Source organism: Mastigoproctus giganteus, chromosome 4, assembly GCF_048544385.1.
Source record: "Mastigoproctus giganteus isolate SK-2022 chromosome 4, ASM4854438v1, whole genome shotgun sequence".
Taxonomy (NCBI): domain Eukaryota; kingdom Metazoa; phylum Arthropoda; class Arachnida; order Uropygi; family Thelyphonidae; genus Mastigoproctus; species Mastigoproctus giganteus.
In genome coordinates, this window is record NC_143578.1 from 150,321,120 (window position 1) to 150,346,537 (window position 25,418).

A 25,418-nucleotide genomic window follows, 5' to 3' on the forward strand; every position below is an offset into this window, starting at 1 on the left:
TCTGCATTGCTCAGAAAACTTCATATCTGACTGCACAATTACTCCCAGGTCTTTTTCATTTTCTACCACCTTAAGTGTAGTACCACACAGTTGGTACGTTTCTCTGGGGTTACTTCTACCCATATGCAGTACTTTGCATTTGTCAAGGTTAAACTTCAGTTGCCACTTCTTAGCCCATCTGCCCAAATTATCTAGATCCTGTTGCAGTAGCACACTGCCATTACTGTCATTAACAACCCTGCCAACCTTTGTATCATCTGCAAACTTCGACATTAAGCCTGATATACCTTCATCAATATCATTGATAAATAAATTCAAAGAAAAACTGGACAAACTATTAGAAGGAAAGGATAAGTGAAATGTGATTTTTTTTTTTTTTTTTTTTGGCCAGTGCTATATAAGCTTGCTTTCTTGCATCATTTGTCACTACTAATACTATTCACAAATATCTGCACTATACACTTCTGATTCTGATGGAGGGCCAGTGACATCACAATTCTAAATCAAAATGACCACCTATGGGATACCATAGGAAGGGGTCTGTGAAAATTATAAGCTGTGACAGTTAGCTTTTGTGTGAATTATAAGCTGAGTTTAGTTAGCTAACAAACATTGAGAAAGTCAATGTGAAGTACTTTTACCACTGATGCTATTAGAGCAAGGTATATTCATAAGTACAAGTAACCTAGTGTTCAAAAAACTAATAATTGCAGGAAGGTTATAAATAATATAAGCTGATGTTTGTTGAAATAACATTACTTTGCTATTTTCCTATGCAAAGAACATGGTTACCTTCTCTTCCTTCTTTTCCACTTTCTTTAGATCCTTCTTTTCCACTTTTGTTTCTACCTTTAATTCTTCTGTTTTCTTTTTAGAAGATTCTAAAAGTAAAGTTAAAAGACTGAGAGTAGTAAATATTTGTAACTTAAAACAACTAAACAAATTACTTTTACTATTAGCAACAATCTTTAAATAATACACCATTGAAATACAGATTCAGTAGAATATGAAAGATAAGAAAAGAGGAATACGCGCTCTGGATTCATAATGCGAAAATTTATTTCTGTTACACAGAGCATTAATAAACTACAATAAATACATTAGCTTTCGGCTGGATGGCAGCCTTCCTCAGATTGAATACTGAATGGCAATTGGAATAGAGATGTGCACTGCCAGGATGGTGCGTGAGGCGCGTTGTTAATTGTTTGTTGATGTTTGTGGCTGTGACGTATGGTGGTGACGTGGCCAGCGTTTGTCTAACGATAGAACTACCGACTCTGTGATGGGGTTAACTTGACAACCACTGTTCCTGTTTAAAGAGGTATCCGAGCATTTTATATTTAACGATTCCAACCAGGTACGCCTTAGGTAATGGTGGGACCTGTCTACAACCACGACATCGCGGTGTGGGTCGATGTCGTGGTGGGTTGTCCAGACACGTTCGGCGATAGCTGAGTGTTCTATATCTGCCAAACAGATCGCCCTTTTATGTTCTGAGAGACGTTTCTCGAGTCGACGTCCAGTCTCTCCAAAATAGCAGCTCGTGCAGTCACGGCAAGAGATGCGATAGACCAAACCGCTCTGTAGAAGGGTGGGGATGGGTGTTTTTACGTTGGAAATGAAAGAACGCAGTTTCTTGCCTGGTAGTTGGATGCACTTTATCCCATGTGATTTTAGGATTCTACCGATCTGTTGTGACAGGTTGGGGTAGTATGGGATAAATGCCCTCGTGGATGACTCGTCACTGTTGGCGTTGTTGTTGGTCGTCACATTGTCGCGTGCCTGTAGATCACACCTCTCAAGGACGTCGATGGGGTAGCCACACCTCGTAAGGTCTACTTTGACCCTGGTGATTTCTTTGAGTCTTTCATCTGCGGAGCTGGAGTGTGTCCAGGCGCGGGTTAGCAAGGTTCGGGCAGTGGAGAGGAGGTGGCCCCGCGCGTGTGCTGACCGGAAGTTGGTAAATTGGCCAGCACACATAGGCTTACGATAAACGGTCGTCTTCAAGCATGTGCCTTCGCGCTGGACAAGTGTATCTAGGTATGGTATAGAGTTGTTCGACTCCAGCTCAATCGTGAATTTTATGAAGGGTGATAGTGAGTTGAGGTGGGATAGGAGTCGCTGACCTGAGTCTCTAGGGATGACCACGAACACATCGTCTACATAGCGACACCAAAAGGCGATGTGATCTGGTGCGTGTGTAAACGCACGTCCCTCTAACTCCTCCATCACGATGTTTGCTGTGACCGAGCTGACAGGGGAACCCATGGCTGTGCCATGTATCTGCTGGTAGATTGAGTCATTGAATATGATCGCACCCCCTTTTAAGCACAGTCTGCGCATATGGATCGGCTGCCTCCATCATGACATCCAACGTGCTTCAGCGAGCAAAGCAGCCCTACTAGCCAACCTTAAGGCTCTGATTCCCGACCCTACTTACACCAATGTAATCAATACTTTATGTTACCAGGCCGTCAGAGAATCAGATCGTTATTGTGCCCGACAGAAACGTAAGTTCAATACTTTAATCAATGAATCCAGTCAATTTTTCCGCCAGCGTAACGCCCCTCTCACAAATTGCACGGATTTCATATTGAACCTAAGCAGCAAGCAGTTATCTGCAGAACAAATAAACTTATTGACTCTTGGCATGACATTTGCCGTTCTTCCAAAGCACCCACCGATCACCGACATCGCCTTGGGTGTGGAAGCAAGCTTATCACGCCTCCCAGAAGATGTAGCCAACACAATCCGCTTGAAGACTGCAGCAGTTCTACACCGTGCTCGCCCCATCTCTTCAAACCTCAGCAGTATACAGATTTCTACCCTCAAGGCACTGAAACAGGATTCGTCCATCGTCGTTCTACCGGCGGACAAAGGCCGTCGTACGGTTGTAATGAACCACACTGATTACATGGCGAAAGCCTTACTGCTTTTACGAGACACTGCCGTCTACAAACCCTTAACCGTCAACCCCAACAGAGCTTTGGAACGATGGGAGTCAGAGGTGAATATCCTCATCAACAATTGGCTGAAACAAGAGAAAATCACACAGTCAACCCGTAATCACCTCCGTGCCTCCGGGTGTCAGATCCCACGGTTTTACGGCCTGCCGAAGGTGCACAAAGAAGACACACCACTAAGACCTATTGTATCCTGCTGTTGATCACCGACTTACGAGCTGTCTAAATTTGTCTCGAGACTTCTTTCTCCTCTAGTTGGCAAGACCACCTACACCGTCTCCAACAGTGTTGAGTTCATAGAAAGGATCCGCACTATATCCATCTCGCAAGATCAAGTCATGGCATCGTTCGATGTCATATCACTCTTTACCTCCATCCCAGTGGAACTTGCCATCTCTTGTGCAAAACAACTCTTGGACAATGATGGAACCCTTAGCGACAGAACTAGACTGACACCTGATGACATTTCCGCCGCCCTCAGACTGTGCTTAACAGGGGGTGCGATCATGTTCAATGACTCAATCTACCAGCAGATACATGGCACAGCCATGGGTTCCCCTGTCAGCTCGGTCACAGCAAACATCGTGATGGAGGAGTTAGAGGGACGTGCGTTTACACACGCACCAGATCACATCGCCTTTTGGTGTCGCTATGTAGACGATGTGTTCGTGGTCATCCCTAGAGACTCAGGTCAGCGACTCCTATCCCACCTCAACTCACTATCACCCTTCATAAAATTCATGATTGAGCTGGAGTCGAACAACTCTATACCATACCTAGATACACTTGTCCAGCGCGAAGGCACATGCTTGAAGACGACCGTTTATCGTAAGCCTATGTGTGCTGGCCAATTTACCAACTTCCGGTCAGCACACGCGCGGGGCCACCTCCTCTCCACTGCCCGAACCTTGCTAACCCGCGCCTGGACACACTCCAGCTCCGCAGATGAAAGACGCAAAGAAATCACCAGGGTCAAAGTAGACCTTACGAGGTGTGGCTACCCCATCGACGTCCTTGAGAGGTGTGATCTACAGGCACGCGACAATGTGACGACCAACAACAACGCCAACAGTGACGAGTCATCCACGAGGGCATTTATCCCATACTACCCCAACCTGTCACAACAGATCGGTAGAATCCTAAAATCACATGGGATAAAGTGCATCCAACTACCAGGCAAGAAACTGCGTTCTTTCATTTCCAACGTAAAAACACCCATCCCCACCCTTCTACAGAGCGGTTTGGTCTATCGCATCTCTTGCCGTGACTGCACGAGCTGCTATTTTGGAGAGACTGGACGTCGACTCGAGAAACGTCTCTCAGAACATAAAAGGGCGATCCGTTTGGCAGATATAGAACACTCAGCTATCGCCGAACATGTCTGGACAACCCACCATGACATCGACCCACACCGCGATGTCGTGGTTGTAGACAGGTCCCACCATTACCTAAGGCGTACCTGGTTCGAATCGTTAAATATAAAATGCTCGGATACCTCTTTAAACAGGAACAGTGGTTGTCAAGTTAACCCCATCACAGAGTCGGTAGTTCTATCGTTAGACAAACGCTGGCCACGTCACCACCATACGTCACAGCCACAAACATCAACAAACAATTAACCACGCACCTCACGCACCATCCTGGCAGTGCACATCTCTATTCCAACTGCCATTCAGTATTCAATCTGAGGAAGGCTGCCATCCAGCCGAAAGCTAATGTATTTATTGTAGTTTATTAATGCTCTGTGTAACAGAAATAAATTTTCGCAATATGAAAGATATTAACATGAGTACAAAGAAACGATGGCCTCTTAATTAACCTTCTCCAATTCTTCTCAAATTGTGCTAGAAAATGAAGTCCCTTTCACTCAGGGAAAGAGGCTTTGTATGCTATCTGACTACTTGGATTCACTCTTTTTCGTTCTTTTGGAGGTTTGGTTTCATTTTCTCCAAAAAAGAACTTTCACATCAGATTATGTTTTGTAGTTCAAGTGCCAGTTAAAAGAACTTACAACATGCAGACTTAAATTTGGTTATCTTTTAATAAGTTTACTAGGAAATAAGTTAAAATTTCAAATACATTATTATATACTTTTGTTTATATGTATTTTAAGTAATATTAGTATGTTGGATAGTATTGGATTTTTGAATTAAACTGCTTTAATATTTTAATAATGTCTAAGATCAATTTACTTATTCTACCATCCCAAGGCTGTTTCAAGACTTTTGGAGAGTGGGGGTATGATGGCTCAAGGGCTATTATGGCCAAATTAAGCATCTAGCTTTGGAGTGATGAGCAGCAAGGTGAAGAAAAGGATTCAGAAGTAATTATACAAATTAACTACTTTCAGATACGTGAACAGCTGATTTAAACAGGCATAATCTGCAATAATGGTTTATGCTTAGCTGTTATGTTTAGTTAGCAAAGGATTGACAAAAAGAGAGTCCAGCAGTGAGAATGAGCACATTCCAGAAGGATATGTTTTACAGCAAGTGGAGAGTGGCAATGTAAACAGTTTGGTAGATCATCCCCAAGAAATAAAAAGAGATGTGTTAAATGAGTGTGATCAATTTGGTTTTCACCAGTACAACTTCTTTGTTCTTATTCTGTCAGAAGATGGATTTCCAAATTTGAGGTTTCTGCTTTATTCATAGTGATTCATTACTTGTTTGGGTGCTTCACAGTTGAGCCCAGTTGTTGTATGATCAGTTCATAATCAGTGGATGGATTTGAAATGGAGTCAATGTCTATAAGGTTTCTTGCTGCTTGATCTGCACATTTGTTTCCTGGTATTCCAACGTGCCTGGAAATCCAGCAAATGGTCTGTTCACTGTCATTCAATTGATATTTGTTTAAATTAGAAATAAAAATCTACAATTTCCTAATTGTGTTCTTATGTGTGTGTACCTCAACTGTACATGAAATATGCAATGTTCTTGCCAAAATAAGCCTAATAGCTTTTGCTCAATTTGAGAAGAAGTGATATTAAAATTACCGCCAGTGTCACAACATGTCAGAAAAGGCTTTGAATTTTATTTTGGATGAAAGGTCGGAGATCGTGATAAAATACGGGTGCCAAAGATTTCCTGTAGCTCGTGTTCAAAGACATTAACAAGTTGGCTTAGAGGTAGTCATTAATCAATGCCTTTTGCTGTTCCAGTGATATGGTGAGAACCTTGAGACCACATAAACGATTGTTAATTTTGCATGACCAATATTTCTAGTTTTTCTGAGAAATCCAAGCATAAAGTAGACTAACCCACTGTACCTCACGCACTAAAGCTGGCTCCTCACAATGCCAGTGCCAAAGCCACCAGAAACTGATGGACTTGATTCTGGACAGGAAAAGGCATCCCCAGAAGATGCAGAACCCAGAACAAGTACAGATCCAGACTTTTCACTCTTGATACTGCAAAGCTGCATCTAATCACTCGGGCAGAATTGAACAATTTGGTCAGAGAATTGGACCGCTCAAGGCTCAATTACTATGATCCAAATTCAGCAGTGGAACCTCCTTGAAAAAGGTGTCAAGGTGTCTTTTTATTCAAAGAAGCAATCTAATATAATGGCCAAATTACTCCATGGATGATGCTTTGGTTTATTGTAACAATGTGCAGGAATTAATGTCCCTGAGCAGTGGAGACTTTCATTGATTCATCCAAGGTCAGTTGGAAAACAGTTTTACTCCATAATGGAAATGAGTATCCATCTATACCATTGGCCATACAGTTCACATTAATTAAGTTCACTTTGCAAAAAATATGCTATCAAGAATACAAATGGAATATTTGTGCTGACGTAAAAGTGGTAGCTTTGCTGATTGGGTTGTAAGGTGGATACACTAAACACTGCTGTTATTTATATGAGTGGGACAGCTGAGCGAAGGACTGCCACTCAGGTTAAAAAATGGCCAGACCATTCAGAAACTACACTAGTTCGGAAAAATGTAGCACATCCTTTGAGGGAAAAGTCAAAAATCTATTTACCTCCATTGCACATCAATGGGTTTGATAAAAATTTTTGCAAAAGTGATGGACAAAAAAAAAAAGAGAAGGATTTTCCTGTTTTAGGCAAAATTTTCCTTAAATCAGTGAGGTCAAGATAAAAGAGGGAATGTTTGTGGGTTCTCAAATGAAACTGCTATTCCAAGATGAGGAATTCACTAAAAAATTCAATGCTACAGAAATACAGAAATAAGTGTCTGGAAAGCATTCAAACATGTCTGCTAGAACATTTTAGGTAATGAGCAATTAACAAATTACAGGGAAATTGCGCATGAGCTAATTTTAGTGTGCAAAGGGTTGGAATGCAATGTGTTCATTTCCTAATTCCCAAGAAATTTAGGCTTTAATCCTGAAAACTTGGGAGCGGTCTCCAATGAACACAGTGAAAGGTTTCACCAATATATCTCTAAAATGGAAAAAAGGATAATAGGGAAAATGGAGTCCAAATATGTTGGCAAACTATTATTGGAATCTTGTACAGGAGACACCAATGGACAAATAAATGGCAAAAAACAACAAAATAAGTGTTTTATTTTTTGTAAATAGAATAATAATAATATTAATATTCAAATATTTAGTATTGCATGTAACATTTTCTTAAAATATATGAAATATGATAATAGGGAGTTATTTTGTAATAACTGAGAGCAAAGTGGAGGAGAAATTGTTGAAGTTAAACATAAGAAAGGCAGCTGGAGTGGATGGGGTCTATCCAGTTATATTAAAGGAGGCAGCAAAGGAAGTAAGGAAACCCTAGGCAATAATTAAGAGAGCATCCTTGGACTTGGGGGAAGTCCCCATGGACTGGAGATGTGCAAATGTATCTATAATTCACAAAGGGGGATCAAAGGTGGACAAATATAAATGGCAAAAAATGACAAAAATGGGGTCTATCCAGTTATATTAAAGGAGGCAGCAAAGGAAGTAAGGAAACCCTAGGCAATAATTAAGAGAGCATCCTTGGACTTGGGGGAAGTCCCCATGGACTGGAGATGTGCAAATGTATCTCCAATTCACAAAGGGGGATCAAAGGTGGACAAATATAAATGGCAAAAAATGACAAAATAAGTGTTTTCTTTTTGTAAATAGAATAATATTAATATTAATATTAAAATATTTAGTACTGTATGTAACATTTTCTTAAAATATAAGAAATATAATAACAGGGAGTTAAATAATTTTGTAATAACTGAGAGCAAAGTGGAGTAGAAATTGTTGAAGTGAAACATAAGAAAGGCAGCTGGAGTGGATGGGATCTATCCAGTTATATTGAAGGAGGCAGCAAAGGAAGTAAGCAAACCCTTATTCATAATTATGAGAGCATCCTTGGACTCGGGGGAAGTCCCCATGGACCAGAGATGTGCAAATGTATCTCCAATTCACAACGGGAGATCAAAGGGTGACACAAGTAATTACAGACCTGTTAGTTTGACTTCTGTTCCAGGGAGTCACTGGTTAAAAAAGCATTGCAGGATCATTTAGACAAGACTGCAGCAATAATTCAGACACAGCATGGGTTTGTCAAGGGGAAGTCTTGTCTGACCAATTTGATTGGATACTATAATGTGGTCACAAAGGAACTGGATGCAAAAATTAATTTTGATATCCTATACTTGGATTTCAGGAAAGCTTTTGATACTGTTGCACATGGAAGACTACTGTACAAATTGGAGCAGTATGGCATTAAGGACAAGTTGCTACAATGGATAAAAGGATGGTTAAGTTGGAGAAGACAGAGCATGGTGGTCAATGGGTACTGCTCTACACGGATTGATGTTATTTGTGGTGTCCCTCAGGGTTCGGTGTTGAGCCCATTGTTGTTTTGTATATACCTTCATCAATAATATTGATGAAGGTATATCAAGCTTAATGTCAAAATTTGCAGAAGTACAAAAGTTGGCAGAGTTCTTAATAACAGTAATGACAGTATGCTGCTGCAACAGGATCTAGAAAAGTTGGGTAGATGGGCTGAGAAGTGGCAACTGAAGTTTAACATTCACAAATGCAAACTACTGCATATGGGTAGCAGTAACCACAGAGAAATTACCAACTACGTGTTGTTACACTCGGGGTAGTGGAGAATGAAAGAGACCTTGGGGTAATTGTGCAGTCAGATATGAAGTTTTCCGAGCAGTGCAGACAGGCTGCCAGAGTAGGTCATGGGGTCCTGTCAATGATATACAGGAATTTTGCGAGCAGGGATAAGGAGGTGATTATCCTCTTGTATAAGGCACTGGCCAAGCTACACCTTGAGTACTGCATACAGGTCTGGAAGCCTCATTTTAGGAAGGATTATTATTATTATTAGCTACATGGTGCAAGGAAGCCTGAGGCTTATGCTGCACCAGCCAAAAAGGGGGGAAAAAATTCCCGAATTATCCTGATAGAGAGAGAGAGAGAGAAAAGTAGAAGAGAATCACCAAGAAAGAAAAGAATGATATATCCAGCTCAGGATCCTGGGTGTGCCAGGCCCATACTCACCAGATGTGAGCCCCTCCAGTTATCCTTCTGCTTATGACTCAGAAGAAAATGACTTAGAATGACTTAGGATGTAGATTTACTTGAGCATGTACAGAGAAGGGCAACAAGATTGGTGAGGGGAATGAAGGGATCCTCTTACCAAGAGAGGCTTAAGTTCTGCAAATTGCAGCTTCTGGAGACTAGGCACCTGCGAGGCGATCTGATGAGGTGTATAAGGCCTTGAATGGATTGAGTAGGCTTAATGCTGAGGGGATTCTTCCTCTTGCTCATATTACCAACTGAGGAAAGACAGTTGTAGAATAGATGTGCGGAAGTTTGCCTTTAACCAGCGGGTAGTTGATTGCTGGAACAAACTTCCATCGGTTGTTGTGGAAGTTGATAGCTTAAATAAATTCAAGGTAAATTCTAGGCAATCATTCGGAATTAATAGATCAGTGACATGGCAAGGGATTTTTTATCTTTTATTTTATTTTTTTTTGTCTGATGCTGTACAAGCTTGCTTTCTTGCATCATGTACCTCTGCTAATGCTAATCGATTTTACTAAAACTTAGTTTTTGACTGTAATCACTGCTCCGTTAAAACTGGTAGGTATTACAGCAATATGTTTGACATATTTGAATTAAGCAATATCAAATCTACAAGGATCACCCTGAAGTTTAACAGGGAGTGAAAAATTTTTTTTTTTACTGTCCATTATAATTGGACAGTAAAAAACCTCTCCACATTGTCCTGCATTACTTCTTTAACCAATGATTCCATTATTTTTCCTGGAGTAGATGTTAATCTAACAGGTCTTAATTACTCATGTTACCTTTTGATCCCCCTTTATGAATTGGGGACATATTTGCACATCTCCAGTCCATAGAGACCTGCCCTGAATCAGAATGCTCTCAAAATTATGGCTAAAGACTTTCTTACTTCCTTTGCTGCCTCCCTTAATATGTATGATTGGATAGCCCCATCCACAACAAATGCTTTTTCTTACATTCACTTCAACAATTTCTCTTCCACTTTCCTTTCAGTTATCGCTAAATCATTCAGCTTCCTGTTTGATTTTGATGAACTTTTAGAACTCCAATCAATGTAAATGCAAAATAAATATTCAGTTTGTCAGGAACCTGATCAGGATCTTCAGTTCTAATCTGAGTGATGTCCATTTCCATCTACAACCTGCCACTCTCTCTCTCTACATACTTTTTCTCACAGAATTCCAGCTGTGGGTTATCTCAACCACTATACAAGGGTTTCAAAAGTGATGGTCAATAATTTAAAGGTGAACTGTACATACAATATGCAAAAAAGCCTAGTAAACATGGGCCCTTAAGTGAATCGTTTTCGAGAAATTGCACATTTTCTAGTTGGGATCCACCACTAACAAGACAAACTATACAGAGTTAGGATCCACCACCGACTTGTTTGTTTAGGATAGATTATGCTCATTCTCTCCCTTTCCCCCCCTCTCAATGCTCTGAGAGGTAGCAGGCATACTAGTACTTGTCAGAGGATAGTCAACATGGAAAGTGGTTACAGCAACAAAGAGCATGCAGACATGAACTTCATGTACGGTAAAGCCAATGGCAGTGCACTCGAGGCTGCATATTTGTACCAAGAAGCATTTCCCCACCGAAAGCAGCCCAACAGGTGCACATTCATCAGGGTACATCAACACCTTAGAGAAAATGGGTGCTTTGCACATGGAGTATGAGCAGGTAGGCCCAGAAGCAAAACACCTGTTGTTTTGAGGAAAGGATCCTCCACAGTCAGTGGAGGATTTTAACAGAAAATGTGCATTATCTCAAAAATGGTTCATTTGCAGCCCGATGTTCACTGGGACTTTTTTGCTTATTTTAGTTTGTACTTTTCACCTTTAAATTATTGACCATCATTTTTGAAACACTGTGTATATCTTAGCTGCCTCAATTATTTGCTCAAATGATTCCTGTCACCTCAAAGGTGTTCCTTCTACATATGGCTGTCTTGATATTCCTTGTCAGATGCTTCCTAATCCTTTTTTTGGAATTCTGTCAATTTAACCATTATTTAATATAACAAAGGTTAAATTGTGATCCCCTAATCCCAGCCAAGTTAAATATAAATTAAATTTACTATCCTTTAAATTATCACAAAGTTATTTAGCTCCCTATTGGAGACTGATAAATTTCTAGCATCCCTTTCCCTAAAGAATTCCTCATATGTGAATGTATATGCAAAATACCGATATCATTTTTCAGCAACCTGAACACAGTCATCAACAGTTAAACCACTGACATCAAGTGGCCTAATTTGAATCAATCCCTTCCTTCTACTGTCAATATAAACGTAGAAGTATTTGCTACTGTTCTTTGCATTCTTTGCCAGAGATTTCTCATAATCTGCCTTGCCTAACCTCCTTTATAATTTGATTACACACTAATTTATATCTACCATAGGCTTCTCTATTCCTTGATAATTTATATGCATCGCATGCACTTTTATTCTCTGCCACGTGTCTCAATAGTTCCTCTGACATCCATTTACATCTAAACATTGAACAGTATTTCATTGTTGGTATGACAAGCTTAGTAGCTTCTATGATTACTTCAATGAATACTTCACATAATGGCTGATGAAGTGTATGTATTTTTGCAAAATTTTGAATAATAGTTCTTCAAAGAGAGAATTTGAAGAGGAAAAAGCAATAGTGATAAATGGCAGGCCAATGCCAAATTTGCCTAATTTGTATACAAAGGTAAAAATTTTGTTTGTCATTTTCAGAGTAAAACATAAGAGAAAAAAAATGATGGTTGACTGGAAGTTCAAAAATTAGGTAAGCTGTTCTGCAGGCCACGCTTGCTATTTTCTTCAAAAAAAAATAGTTTGGAATGGAAAAGGATATAGTGATTTAAATAATTGACACACTGGTTTGCAAAAACACAAATGATCTCAAAAAATTCACAAAACCGTGATTCAATCTGAAGCCATTCAGTAATGTACTGAATGATTTCAGCTTGCACAGAAGTGAAACTGAATGAGCAAAAAAAGCATCATATACAGCAGCAGCATAATTAGTATAAGTATAGATGCAAGAATGCAAGCTTATGAAAAAACAGATCAGAAAGATCAATAAAATATTTCCTTGTTCAATCTTTTAGATTCGCAGTTTTTATTTCAGCCAAAAAAAAAAAAAAAAAAAAAAACAATTCCCATTTCCCCATTCATTCACTACAAATGTTTATGTAGTTCTGCCTGTAATTTATTTAAACTGTCAACTCCAACATTGACAGATGCAAGATTGTTCCGACAATCAACCATCTGCTGGCTAAAGATAAATTTCTGCACACTTATTCTATAACTGTCTTTCCGCAATGTGATTTTATGTCCCCTCAGGCGAGGAATCCAGGCAAGAGGAAGAATTCCACTTGCTCAAACCATTCAAGGCCTTATACACCTCAATCAGATCACCTCGCAGGTGTCTAGTCTCCAAACACTACAATTTGCAAAACATCAGCCTTTCTTCATAAGAGGAACCTTTTGTTCCATTTACCAATCTAGTTGTTTTTCTGTGTAACTGTTCCAGCAGCTCTACATCGTTCCTAAAATGAGGCCTCCAGACCTGTATACAGTACACAAGCTGTGGCCCGATCATTGCCTTATACCAAGGGATAATCACCTCCTTATCCCTGCTAGAAAAATTCCTGTATATCATTGACAAGACACCATAAGCTACTCTTTCTGCCTGTCTGCACTGCTCAGAAAACTTCATATCCAACGGCACAATTACCCCAGCTCTTTTTCATTCTCCACTACTCTGAGTGTAGAATGAACTGTGTGGTATGTTACCCTGGGGTTACAACTACCCATATGCAGTACTTTACATTTGTCAATGTAAAACTTCAGTTGCCACCTCTCAGTCCATCTGATCAACTTTTCTAGATATTGTCTCAGTAGTGTACTGTCATTAACAACACTGCCAACCTCTGTATAATCTGCAAACTTGGACATTAAGCCTGATATACCTTCATCAATATCATTAATAAATACAGAAAACAAAAATGGGCCCAACGTCGGATCGTGGGGGACTCCACTAATAACCTTGATGAAGGATGAGCTCCTTGTCGATCAATTCGGCCCTGGAAAGATTGTGCAAGGCTCAAGCGGTAGAATTTTTTTCAGCCTGGTCTGTACTTGTTAACAGGAGAGACTGCTTCTAGAGGGATGGGATACACTTAAATAGAAAGGGGGCAAGAATATTTGATGATGCTATGGAGGCAGTGTTAGGTGGGTCGGAAAACTGCCTGCTTGAGGCATACAAGGACTAATAGATTAACAGTAGACACTGGCAGAGGTGAAAGTGATTCTTGCACTGCTTCTATTGGAATGAGCAGTAGCCTGGAAAACAAGATGCAGGATATTTCAGAGACTGCTGGGAGTCATTGCAGTCCAAGTAAACACATGGATTGTGTTAGGGTAACTAAGAATAGGAACAGGTGCATGTATACTTGCGTGTACACCAATGCTAGGAGTTTAGTAAATAAATTTGATGAATCTGAGGTATTGCTCAAAACATCAAAGGCAGATATTGTTGGGATATCAGAGATGTGGTCTCACACAGATATAAGGAATGCAGAACTGGAATTTGGAGAGTACAATGTGTACAGAACGGATAGACAAGATAGGAAGGGAGGAGGGGTTATGCTATTAGTTAATTCTATAATTCTATACTAACAAGGCTTTTGTGGATTTATTGGATGATTGTTTTCTACATCAGCATGTTCGGGAGGCAACTAGAGGGAGTAATACTCTTGATCTGATTATCAGTAGTAATTCTTCATGCATCAAGAATCTGCAGATAAAGGAACCACTAGGTGGCAGTGATAACAGTGTGCTGAAGTGGGATTTACTCAAAGAGGTAACTACCATCGGGGGTAAAGGGAAGGGTTTTTGCTTTTGTAAAGGCGACTACGATGGTCTGAGTATTTAAATTCTATACAGTGGGACCAACTGATGATGTTACAACAGCAAATGCAAAATGGGAAGCATTCAAAGAACTTATCTTGGAAGCTACTAGGCTTTACATACCAACTAAGAAATATTGTTCAAGGTTTAGGCCTAAATGCATGTCAGATGAACTAATGAGACATTTGGCAGAGAAGAAAAATGCATGAGATATATATAAATTAATGGGTGACATGGAAGCCTATGAAAGATATAAGCTGGTCTGTAACCAAGTCACAAAGGAGATTAGGCAGGCAAAGGCAGACTATGAGAAATCCTTGGCAAAGGATGCAAAGAAAAACAGAAAAGAGTTCTTTACCTATGTAAACTCTAGAAGGAAAGGGATGAATCATATTGGTCCACTTGTTATCGATAGTTCAACAGTTGAGGATCCTGCTCAGGTGGCTAACAAACTAAACGAGTATTTTGCATCTACATTCACACATGAGGAGCTATTCAGGTAAGGGAATGCCAGATGTGAAGTAAACTCCGGCAGTGAGCTAGATGATTTTGTAATAACTAAGAGGAATGTGGAGGAGAAATTGTTGAGGATAAACATAAAAAAGGCGCCCGGGGTGGATGGGATCTATCCAGTTATATTAAAGGAGGCAGAAAAGTTAGTAAGCGAACCCGTAGCCATAATTGTGAGAGCTTCTTTGGACTCAAGGAAGGTACCCATAGACTGGATATGTGCAAAAGTGACCCGAATTCACAAAGGAGGATCAACGGCTGACACAAGTAATTATAGACCAGCGAGTTTAACTTGTCTTCCAGTAAAATTAATGAAGGCACTGGTTAAAGAATCACTGCAGGATCATCTAGACAAGACTTCAGTTATAGCTCAGACAGCATGGTTTGGTTAAGGGAAAGTCTTGCCTGACCAATTTGATTGGACACTATGATACAGTCACAAAAGAACTGGATGCAGGGAATAACTCTGATATTATATATTTGGATCTTATAAAGGCTTTTGATACTGTTGCACATGGAAGACTGCTGCACAAATTGGAGCAGTGTGGCATTGGAGGCAAATTGCTGCTATGGATAAAGGGATGGTTGAGGGAGAGAAGACAGAGAGTGGTAATCAATGGACACTGCTCATCATGGACTAATGTTATTAGTGGAGTCCCTCAGGTTCAGTATTGGATCCATTGTTGTTTTCTGTATTTATAAATGATATTGATGATGGTATATCAAGCTTAATGTCGAAGTTTACAGGCGATACAAAGGTTGGCAGGATTGTTAAGGACACTACTGATGCTATGCTGCTGCAACAGGAACTGGAAAGGTTGAGCGGATGGGCTGAGAGGTGGCAAATGAAGTTTAACACTGACAAATGTAAAGTACTACATTAGCATTAGTAGAAGCATATGAGGCAAGTAAGCAAGCTTATGCAGCATCAGCCAAAAAAAAAAAAAAAAAAAAAACTTCCACTTCACCCCTCCGTTCATTCGAAATACCCGTCCAGCTGAGCCTTAAAATTTATTGAGGCTATCAACTTCCACAACAAGGGATGGAAGTCTGTTCCACCAACCAACTACCCGCTGGCTAAAAGCAAATTTCCACACTTCTATCCTTTTTTTTTTTTTTTTTTTTTTTTTTTTATGAAAACCCCAGACACGAAAGGTATCTAAACCTATAGTACTTGGTACCGTGCATGGGTTGAAGGAGAAGTATGGGGGGAAGGGGATGCCGGAAACTTTACTCTAGAGACTAAACATGGGTTTCATCACTTCAAGCCTCCAATAAGCAAAGTGGTGGTATTTCACCGGTTGATGAAAGTCATCTACCACCTACTCTGTCTTTCCTCAATTTGAATTTATGCCCTCTCAGGTGATTATTCTGAGCAAGAGGAAGAATCCCATCAGCATTGAGCATGCTCAAACCATTCAAGGCTTTATACACCTCTATCATATCACCTCGCCGGTGCCTAGTCTCCAGAAACTGTAATTTGCAAAACTTAAGCCTTTCTCCATAAGAGCAACCCTTTGTTCCATTCACTAACCTTGTTGCCCTTCTCTGTACTCGTTCCAGCAGCTTTACATCCTTCTTGAAATGAGACCTCCAGACCTGTATACAGTACTCAAGGTGTGGCCTGACCATTGCCTTATATAAGGGAATAATCACCTCCTTATCCCTGCTAGAAAAATTCCTGTATATCATTGACATGACACTATGAGCTACTCTTGCTGCCCGTCTGCACTGCTCAGAGAACTTCATATCTGCCTGCACAATTACCACCAGGTCCTTTTCATTCTCTACCATTATCAGTGTAGTACCACAGAGTTGATACGTTGCTCTGGGGTTGCTATTTCCCATATGTAGTACTTTACATTTGTCAATATTAAACTTCATTTGACACCTCTCAGCCCATCTGCTCAACCTTTCCGGATCCTGGTGCAGCAGCATAGTGTCAGTAGTGTCCTTAACAACCCTGACAACCTTTGTATTGTCTGTAAACTTGGACATTAAGCTTTCTTGTATCATATGCCTCTACTAATGCTAATGCTAACATTAATTCATGAAGATCAGTGTCCATTGATTACCACTGTCTGTCTTCTCCCTTTCAATCAGCAATTTTCCCTTAATACCATACTGGTCCAATTTGTACAGTAGTCTTCCATGTGTAACAGTATTGAAAACTTTCCTAAAATCCAAGTATATGATATCAAAATTATTTTTTGCATTCAATTGCCTTGTGACCACAACATAGTATCCAATCAAACTGGTCAGAGAAGACTTCCCCTTTGCAAACCCATGCTGTGTTTGAACTATAACTGCAGTCTTTTCTATATGGTCCTGCAATGCTTCTTTATCCAGTGCCACCATTATTTTTCCCAAAAAAAGAAGTTATGCTAACAGGTTTGTAATTACCCATGATGAAAATGTAAGGAAAAATAGATATTCTGCAAAGACTAATAGAAGTTGTTATATTCTTAGTGTACCAGAAATTTGTCATCTCATCATCATTCTAATCTGATGCTTCCAGAAATCATGGAAATTATGTGGAACTTGTAAATTTAATCAATATGATGAAATATTGGAAAATCATTTAAATACAGCTACCGTTTTTTTTTTTTACTATCAAGCAGAATTCAAAATGACTGAATATAATGCAATTAAGAATGTTATGTTCAATGAAATACAAACTAAAATTAATGAGGCTTAGTTTGTTGCTATTCTTTTAGATAAGACTGCTGATGTATCAAATTATTCACAACTGTCAACTGTTTTGGGCTAAGGGTAATGCTGTCATAGAACAATTCACTGATTTTCCAGATGTTAGTGCAGTGCATTCAGCAAGTAAAAATGTGAACTGCGAGAATAAGTTAACTGCTCAAACTTATGATGGTGCTGCTACAATGGCGGATGAATTGAATGGATTGTAGTCAAGAGTAACGAATATCCATATGTGATCTTTGTTCATTGTTGTAATATGTATTAAATTTAGTTCTTTCATAAGCATGTGGAACTATAAAAGAGTGTGAGATATTTTTTACAACTATAAATGGATTGGCTAGTTATTTTTCAAAATTACCTAAAAGAACTAATGCTCTGGATAATATTATTAAGATTTTTGATTTGGATTTTATTGGTGCATTAGCAACTAAGGCTATAATGCGCCAAGACCAGGTCTATATATATATTATTAAGAAAATATTACCAAAAGCTGCTAGGTGGAATTACTTCTCCCTCCTAATTAATCCCGTGAAGAGAAATTGTACTGCATTAATTACTATTTTTGAAGATTACTGTTTTATAACTGAAAACCCTGAAAAGTGGGACAAAGTAACCATGACTCTGCTATAGGATTCAAGCACAAATTTAATGATCCTGATTTCATATTTCCCTTGGAAGTATTTAGTGAAATATTTTAATTCATGCATGCTTTATTTAACAATCTTCAAACAAAATACCCAGACATTGTGTACTGTTCACATCTGGTGAGTACGGGCTTGGCACACCCAGGGTCCTGAGCTGGATATCATCATTCTTCTCTTTCTTGGTGATTCCCTTCTACTTCTGTATCTGTCTGTCTGTCTCTCTCTCAGGGTAACTCGAGATTTTTTTTTTTTTGGCTGGTGCAGCATAAGCCACAGGCTTCCTTGCACCATATGGCTAATAATAGTAATTATAGTATAAACAAACTAAAGCAGACTACAAAGTTGCTTGAAAATAAATGAGAAGACTTTCTCAGGTTCTATAAATAATAAAAAGCAATAAAGGTTACAACAAGGCCAAATAAGAGATTCAGGAAAGAAAATTCTGTTGAGTCACAGGAGCATTATAAAATGTTATACTATGAAATCATAGACACAACAGTGCAACAATTAAAAGTAAGGGTTTAATCATTAGGAGAACTTGTATTCTTGGAACAATTAAATTTTACTAAATTTAAAGAATATTCCAAGTAATTTCCTGAGCATGCATTAAAATCTCTAAAAGAAATATATGGCCATTATTTTGATATTATTTGCTTCAGAATAAATTTATCATTGATACTACATGAGAGTTTTTTAAAAAAAAGTGTGGCGGAGTTCACGGAATACATGTATACCAATGAGCCTTTTTGAAACTATGCCAGAAATTTTCAAACTCTGTAATCTACTTTTAAAAATTCCTTCTACTACTGAAACTGTTGAAAGAACATCTTCTGTATCAAAGAGAGTGAAATCTTTTTCAAAGAAATACAACTGGGGAAATGTGATTGTTGGGTTTAGCTCAAATGTCAATAGAAAAGAATGTGCTTCACAGGTTACAAAATTAAAAAGATTTTTATGAGAATATCATTGATGAATCTGTCAACAAGGATCGCAGAAGTGGAATTTATATACAAATGAGGTAGGTAAATATATTTTTTTTTATTTAAAAATTATTTTTAAAAGAAAATGTATTGTAATCATAAAAAAAAAAAAAAAAAAAGAATTTCTTAAACTGAAGAGATAAAACTCTAAATGACACTCTGCTATGCTACAATGATGACCAACATAAAAATTCATTGCATGCCACTGATGAAACAGAATGAATCTTCTCAAAAAACAATTTGAGAAGACTGCATTTTTGGCACTTGTAACATCTTATAGGGTTAGGAATACAAGGTTGTACTCAGCTGTGGACACACAGTCAGCTTTAACACTGGAAGGTAACTTTTGTATACCAAATGTAAGCATTCCATGTGGAAATAACTTCACCATCTTTTCTGATCATATGTTTAGCTTGCATGACTTTTTGAAAATTCTGGACCAGTTCATTCTCTGTGACATTAATCAGGTCCAACTTTGCAGTTACTCCTTTTGAGTTATTAAGAGTTGCACAAGTATACTACTAATGTGTGAGAGTTTAAGCATTCTTGGATCACTTAAGACTTGTTTTCAATTAGTACATCACTAGATCTAAGTCTTTCTTTTTTGGTGAACCTACATGTTTTCTTAATATTTTTGGAGACAGAGCATTCTTACATTTTTTTGTCAAGTAATAAATAGCAAGGAATTTTGAGCATTCCTGATGCTGCTTTTCTATATGCAGACTTTATATTTTGACATATCATATTTTCATTTAAGTTAGTAAAAGATGAGTATCTATGCTCAAGTAAAGGCAATTGGGTCGATGGGCATTTCTCAGCCCATCCATTGACCAAATTTTCCTAGATCATATTGCTATCGCTCACCCTGGTTACTGTCGTTAACCACCCTGCCAAACTTTGTATCACCTGCAAACTTTGAAATTAAGCCTGATATACCTTCATCAATATCATTAATAAACATTGAAAACAACAACAGGCTAAACATTGAACCCTGGAAAACTCCACTGATAACCACTCTCTGTCTTCTTCCACTTAACCATCCCTTTATCCATAGCAATAACTAGCACTTAATGCCACATTGCTCCAATTTATACAGCAGACTTTTATATGCAACAGTATCAAAAGCTTTCCTGAAATCCAAGTACAGCCACTCCCTGACTTACATATGGGTTGCATTCTGTGGAACTCTACATAAGTTGAATTTTACGTAAGTCGGAATTTCCCTAAATGCTTATGCAGCACTTGCAACTATGCACGCTGAATTTGATTGAAACCAAAAAGAAATCTTCAACGAACATGTAAATAGAATTATTTATTAAATTTTTTTTTATCTCATGCACAGGAAAATTTACAAAATTACAAAAATTTCAAAATTATAAAATCACAAAAAGAGAGAGGAGACAGGCATAATGTCAGCAAGTTTTACCTTTTGAGCATCATTGCCAGAATTAACTCTCCAGCTGATAAGCATGCTGCTATGGAAGTTGAGGGCTGTGGAGATTTAGAAGGGGTTTTTTCCAACACATCACAAAATTTCTCTGCAGCTGCAGAATCGGCACTGGCGACTTCACCACATACTTTACTGTTTTGGAAACCAGTGTGATGCATGAACCTATAAAACCACCCATTGCTTGCCATGAACTTGGCTTGGGATTTGCCGTACTTATCCTTAATATCTTCATAAATACTTTTTGCTTTTGCTTGAATGACCATTAGACTCAGGGCACTTGCTTCTGAATATGATTTTCCATCCATATTATTAATAGCTTTTCCATCTTCGATATAGCACGTGAATTTTGTGATCACTGTTGATCTTAAATGCATTGATCCTTTAACATTTTCTTTTATACACGCACTATCTCTTAAAATAGTATTCACTGTTGAAGCAGTGAGACCTAATTCTGTGCAATAGATGACAAACTTTGTCCTGCTTCGTAATTCTTAATTAATCATCTTCATTTCTAGATCAATTTTGTTTTGTTTCCTAGCACTGCCAGCACTTGCACTTTCCGTTGGTCCCTTTCCCTTCACCATTGTAATAAGTAAATAGAAATGAAGAGAAGTTTCTGAAAATTTATTTATGTTTTTTTTTTATATTATTGAAGAGTTCAGTGAAGGGGAACCCATTTCACCATAATACCGTAATGTAAAAATCCACAGAATTCCAGTTATCAGTATTATCACAAATGCAATAAGATCAAGTTTACTACCCATTTATAATAGATTGCGCTAACAGAAAAGCCCAATAAACCGGAAAGTGCAAATTGTTTTTGTTTTATGGTAGTGACCTCCAGAAATATGTTTTAGAAAAATATCACAAATGCTTTCAAAATTGATTCTTATAATGGAACGTATGATAACAATCAAAGTGTAGTGTAATTTCCATTATAAAAATGACCTTCTAGGGAGATAAATAGCTTAGTTATATAGCAAAAATAACAATTTCTGAGGTCGTGGAACGAATTACCAAAAAAACAATGCGTTATTGGGTTCACATTATGATATTTTTATGATACCTCCATTTATTCCTACAAGATGCGAAATACATTTCCATGATTTTTTTAAGTTTGCACCGGCTGGCAAAAAGTGCCTATATATGATATCGAAATTAGTTATTTTTTGCATAGATTTCCTTGGCCCACAGAAAGGAGTAAGCTCAGGAGCACAGGATTTGAGAACAAATGGAGAAATAGCATCAGGACCTGGTGCTTTCTTGTCATCAAGATTGTTCAAAATTCTTCTGATATCCTTTTGACAGAAGATCACAGAAGGCATTGAATGGAACATACTGGGAAAGGAATAATAGGTGGTGGTTTACCAAGATCATTAAATGTGAGTTAGAAGAAAGGTAGGCTGCTAGCGGGTCAGCTTTATCTTTGTCTGAAATGGCAGGTGAGCCATCTGGCAGGTGAGCTGCAGTCAATGTCAATAGCTTTGGCAAGTTTTCTACTCTTAGCCTGTTCAAAATCTAGTTTAAACTGATTAATAACTGCTTTACTATTGTTGCGAGCTTTGGTGTAAGCAGAAAATGAACATAGAGATCTGTATGCAAGCCAATTGTGATATGCAACATTCTTATCTTGAACAGCCTTAGCACATTTATTGGAAAACCAAGGTTTAGATAAAGGATGAGCTTTTAAGGTGGAGTGTGGAATAAAGGATTTCATCCTTACAAGAATAATTTCACTGATATGATTGGAGCAAACACTGACATCATAAAATTTGAAACAGTAATCCAACCAAGGAAAAGAAAAAATCTCATAGATCATCCCATTTTACATTCTTGTAATGCCAAATAACAAGAGGTTGAGAATCGTCATGAGGGAAGGCTCCATTCTCTTGTGACCATTCTGTGCAAGGTCAGTAGTAATTGTAAAGGGCTCAGCATCTTGACCAGCTGGGTGCTTGTGACTAGAAAACAGAAGTCAGCTGGAGTTGTGAACATTAGAATCACCAAGGAAAATTACCTCACTGTTAGGAAAGTTGGACTGGAGAAAGTTAAGTTTCAGAGAGAGTTCCAAATGATTAGTGGAGTTTGGAGAATGACAGAGGCAACAGAAGAATTTTACACGATGTGGTAGAGAGATTTTAAGCCAGAGAAGCTTGAAAAGAGGAGATTCCAAATTACTAAGTCTCTGGCAGGAAATATCAGAACAGACATATGTACAAGTACCACCTTTGAAGCAAAATGAGTCATACAGTGAATAATTAGGACAACTAAGATGTCCTAATTATTCACTTGTTGAATGAATCAATAATTGGGATTTTGTCGGAAAAAGTATGACTGTAGAAAGTATAGACTGTAAGTGAAAATGGATATCACTGAGATTGGAGCTGAAACAACATACAGGGTGTCTCAAAAATATTGGTAAAAACGTTTAGGGGAGGTAGGTAACATCTAAAGGAATGTGAATTGCATAGGAACCCATAACCGGAAACGTCACCATAAGTCGGTACATGGCGCTGTTCATCAGTTCGCGAGAGGGAAAATTTCTGGTTTACTCATTCAAGCAGTAGTCACCGCACGAAGAGCATGCATCGATATACGAACCGTGAGCTGGCAGACATGCACCTAGTGTATGGATTAGTAGAGGGCTCACACGGTGTGCATCCCCATGTGGCACAAAGTCGCTTCACAATAAATGTGTGAGCAGGTATGGTCAGTGACTGTTTAGTCGGCCCATACCTGTTACCATCCCGCACGAACTCCGCTAAATATCGGATCTTTCTTGAACAAGTTCTACCATGGTTACTTGATGATGTTCCAGCAAATGTGAGACGCAACGTTTGGTTTCAACGTGAAAGGGCCCCAGCCCATTATGGAAGGTGTGTTCGTGACCATTTGAACAGGCGTTTTGGGCGTCGATGGATTGGCCGTGGTGGATCCGTTTCCTGGCCCCCCCACGCTCACCTGATTTATCGAGCCTTGATTTCTTTCTGTGGGGGGGGCCCTCAAATCTATCGTGTATGAATCGCTTGTGGAGATGGAAATGGATCTCATGGCGAGACTCGTCTGCGCTGCTGCTACTGTCCAAGAAACTCCAGGTGCATTCAACTGTGTCCGCCAATCCATGCTGCGTCAGTGTCACGCATGCATCGTGTCACATGGTGGAACCTTCGAGCATCTGTTGTAACATCATGAAATGCATCCATCTCATACTCCATTGTTAATATTATGTCAAATAAATGTTTGTCACTAATTACTGTCTTGTGTCATTTCTGCTTCTTGTGCCTCTGCTACTACTTTCCCGTGACATTTCCGGTTATGGGTTCCTATGCAATTCACATTCCTTTAGATGTTACCTACCTCCCCTAAACATTTGTACCAATATTTTTGAGACACCCTGTATATTTTTGAAACAAACAAAAAAGTGTTTGTGAGGTTTAGATCTTTTTGCAGATGAGTTTGTTCTATTAGTTTGACAATTCATAATGTATTCAGTAGTAATAAAAAGTGGTGAGGACACGTTGGAATAAATGAAATTTTTGGATATGGCATTCACACGCCAAGAATATACCAAGCTCCTTGACATAATGTGGCCTCAACAATGCCACCTGCATACACACTACTTGGACTTCCTTGAGTCACTATCTGGCAGAGTAGAGACAGTGACATTATATGCTAGCTGATCTGGAAGCCTCCTAGAGAATTACCAATAGGTTCAGTCTGGTGGACTCTCTAGCAACCGGCCTGTGAACACCGTTTTAGAGCTGAATCCTCAAAATGTAAGGAAGATTGGATCTTGCCATGATGACCATCATAATCTCAAAAGACATCAATCATACTGCATGGTGGAAGATATTGGATGGGGTTTATGGAGCTTTGCTCTGGAGACTAAACATGGATTCTACCACTTTGAGCCTCCAATAAGCAAAGTGGTACTATTGCACTGGTTGAAGAGAAACAATCACCTGGTATTGTCTAGTTGTTGTTGTTATTTGGTTTTTAGGAGCATTAGCAACTAAGGCCATATTGCTCTGGGGATATGCGGTGGTCATTCCCTGACCTTTCCGCATCCTCTGTATTTGGTGGTCACGGGCTCGAACCTCGGTCTAATCAAGAAGTGTGTGCTACACGCTGCTGCTCCTGCCCACCTGATATTGTCTAGTAACACAGAGGGGGCAGCACACCTCGATCCCTGTTTATGTTGGTTTGTACCTGGGTGGTCACTTCCAATATATACTGGGTGCTGTAATTTAGTACTCGCACATTTGGCTTCAATTACATTTTGTGTCTATGGTTCTACCACTTTGAGCCTCCAATAAGCAAAGTGGTACTATTGCACTGGTTGAAGAGAAACAATCACCTGGTATTGTCTTGTTGTTGTTGTTATTTGGTTTTTAGGAGCATTAGCAACTAAGGCCATATTGCTCTGGGGATATGCGGTGGTCATTCCCTGATCTTTCCGCATCCTCTGTATTTGGTGGTCACGGGCTCGAACCTCGGTCTAATCAAGAAGTGTGTGCTACACGCTGCTGCTCCTGCCCACCTGATATTGTCTAGTAACACAGAGGGGGCAGCACACCTCGATCCCTGTTTACGTTGGTTTGTACCTGGGTGGTCACTTCCAATATATACTGGGTGCTGTAATTTAGTACTCGCACATTTGGCTTCAATTACATTTTGTGTCTATAGTTCTTGGAATATTTCTTCTTCTGCAACATTCAGTAGATTCCAATTGGATATAACA

General features: G+C 39.0%; 1 protein-coding gene across 1 annotated transcript in view; it reads right to left on the reverse strand.

Annotated features, from left to right (window-relative positions):
- The window catches only part of LOC150087120 (twitchin-like), a 3,511,780-nt gene that overhangs the window by 2,970,343 nt on the left and 516,019 nt on the right, over positions 1–25,418 (reverse strand). The window contains 1 exon segment of the mRNA XM_090372971.1: positions 793–881. Within this exon segment, the coding sequence (XP_090229097.1) occupies positions 793–881 (89 nt within the window).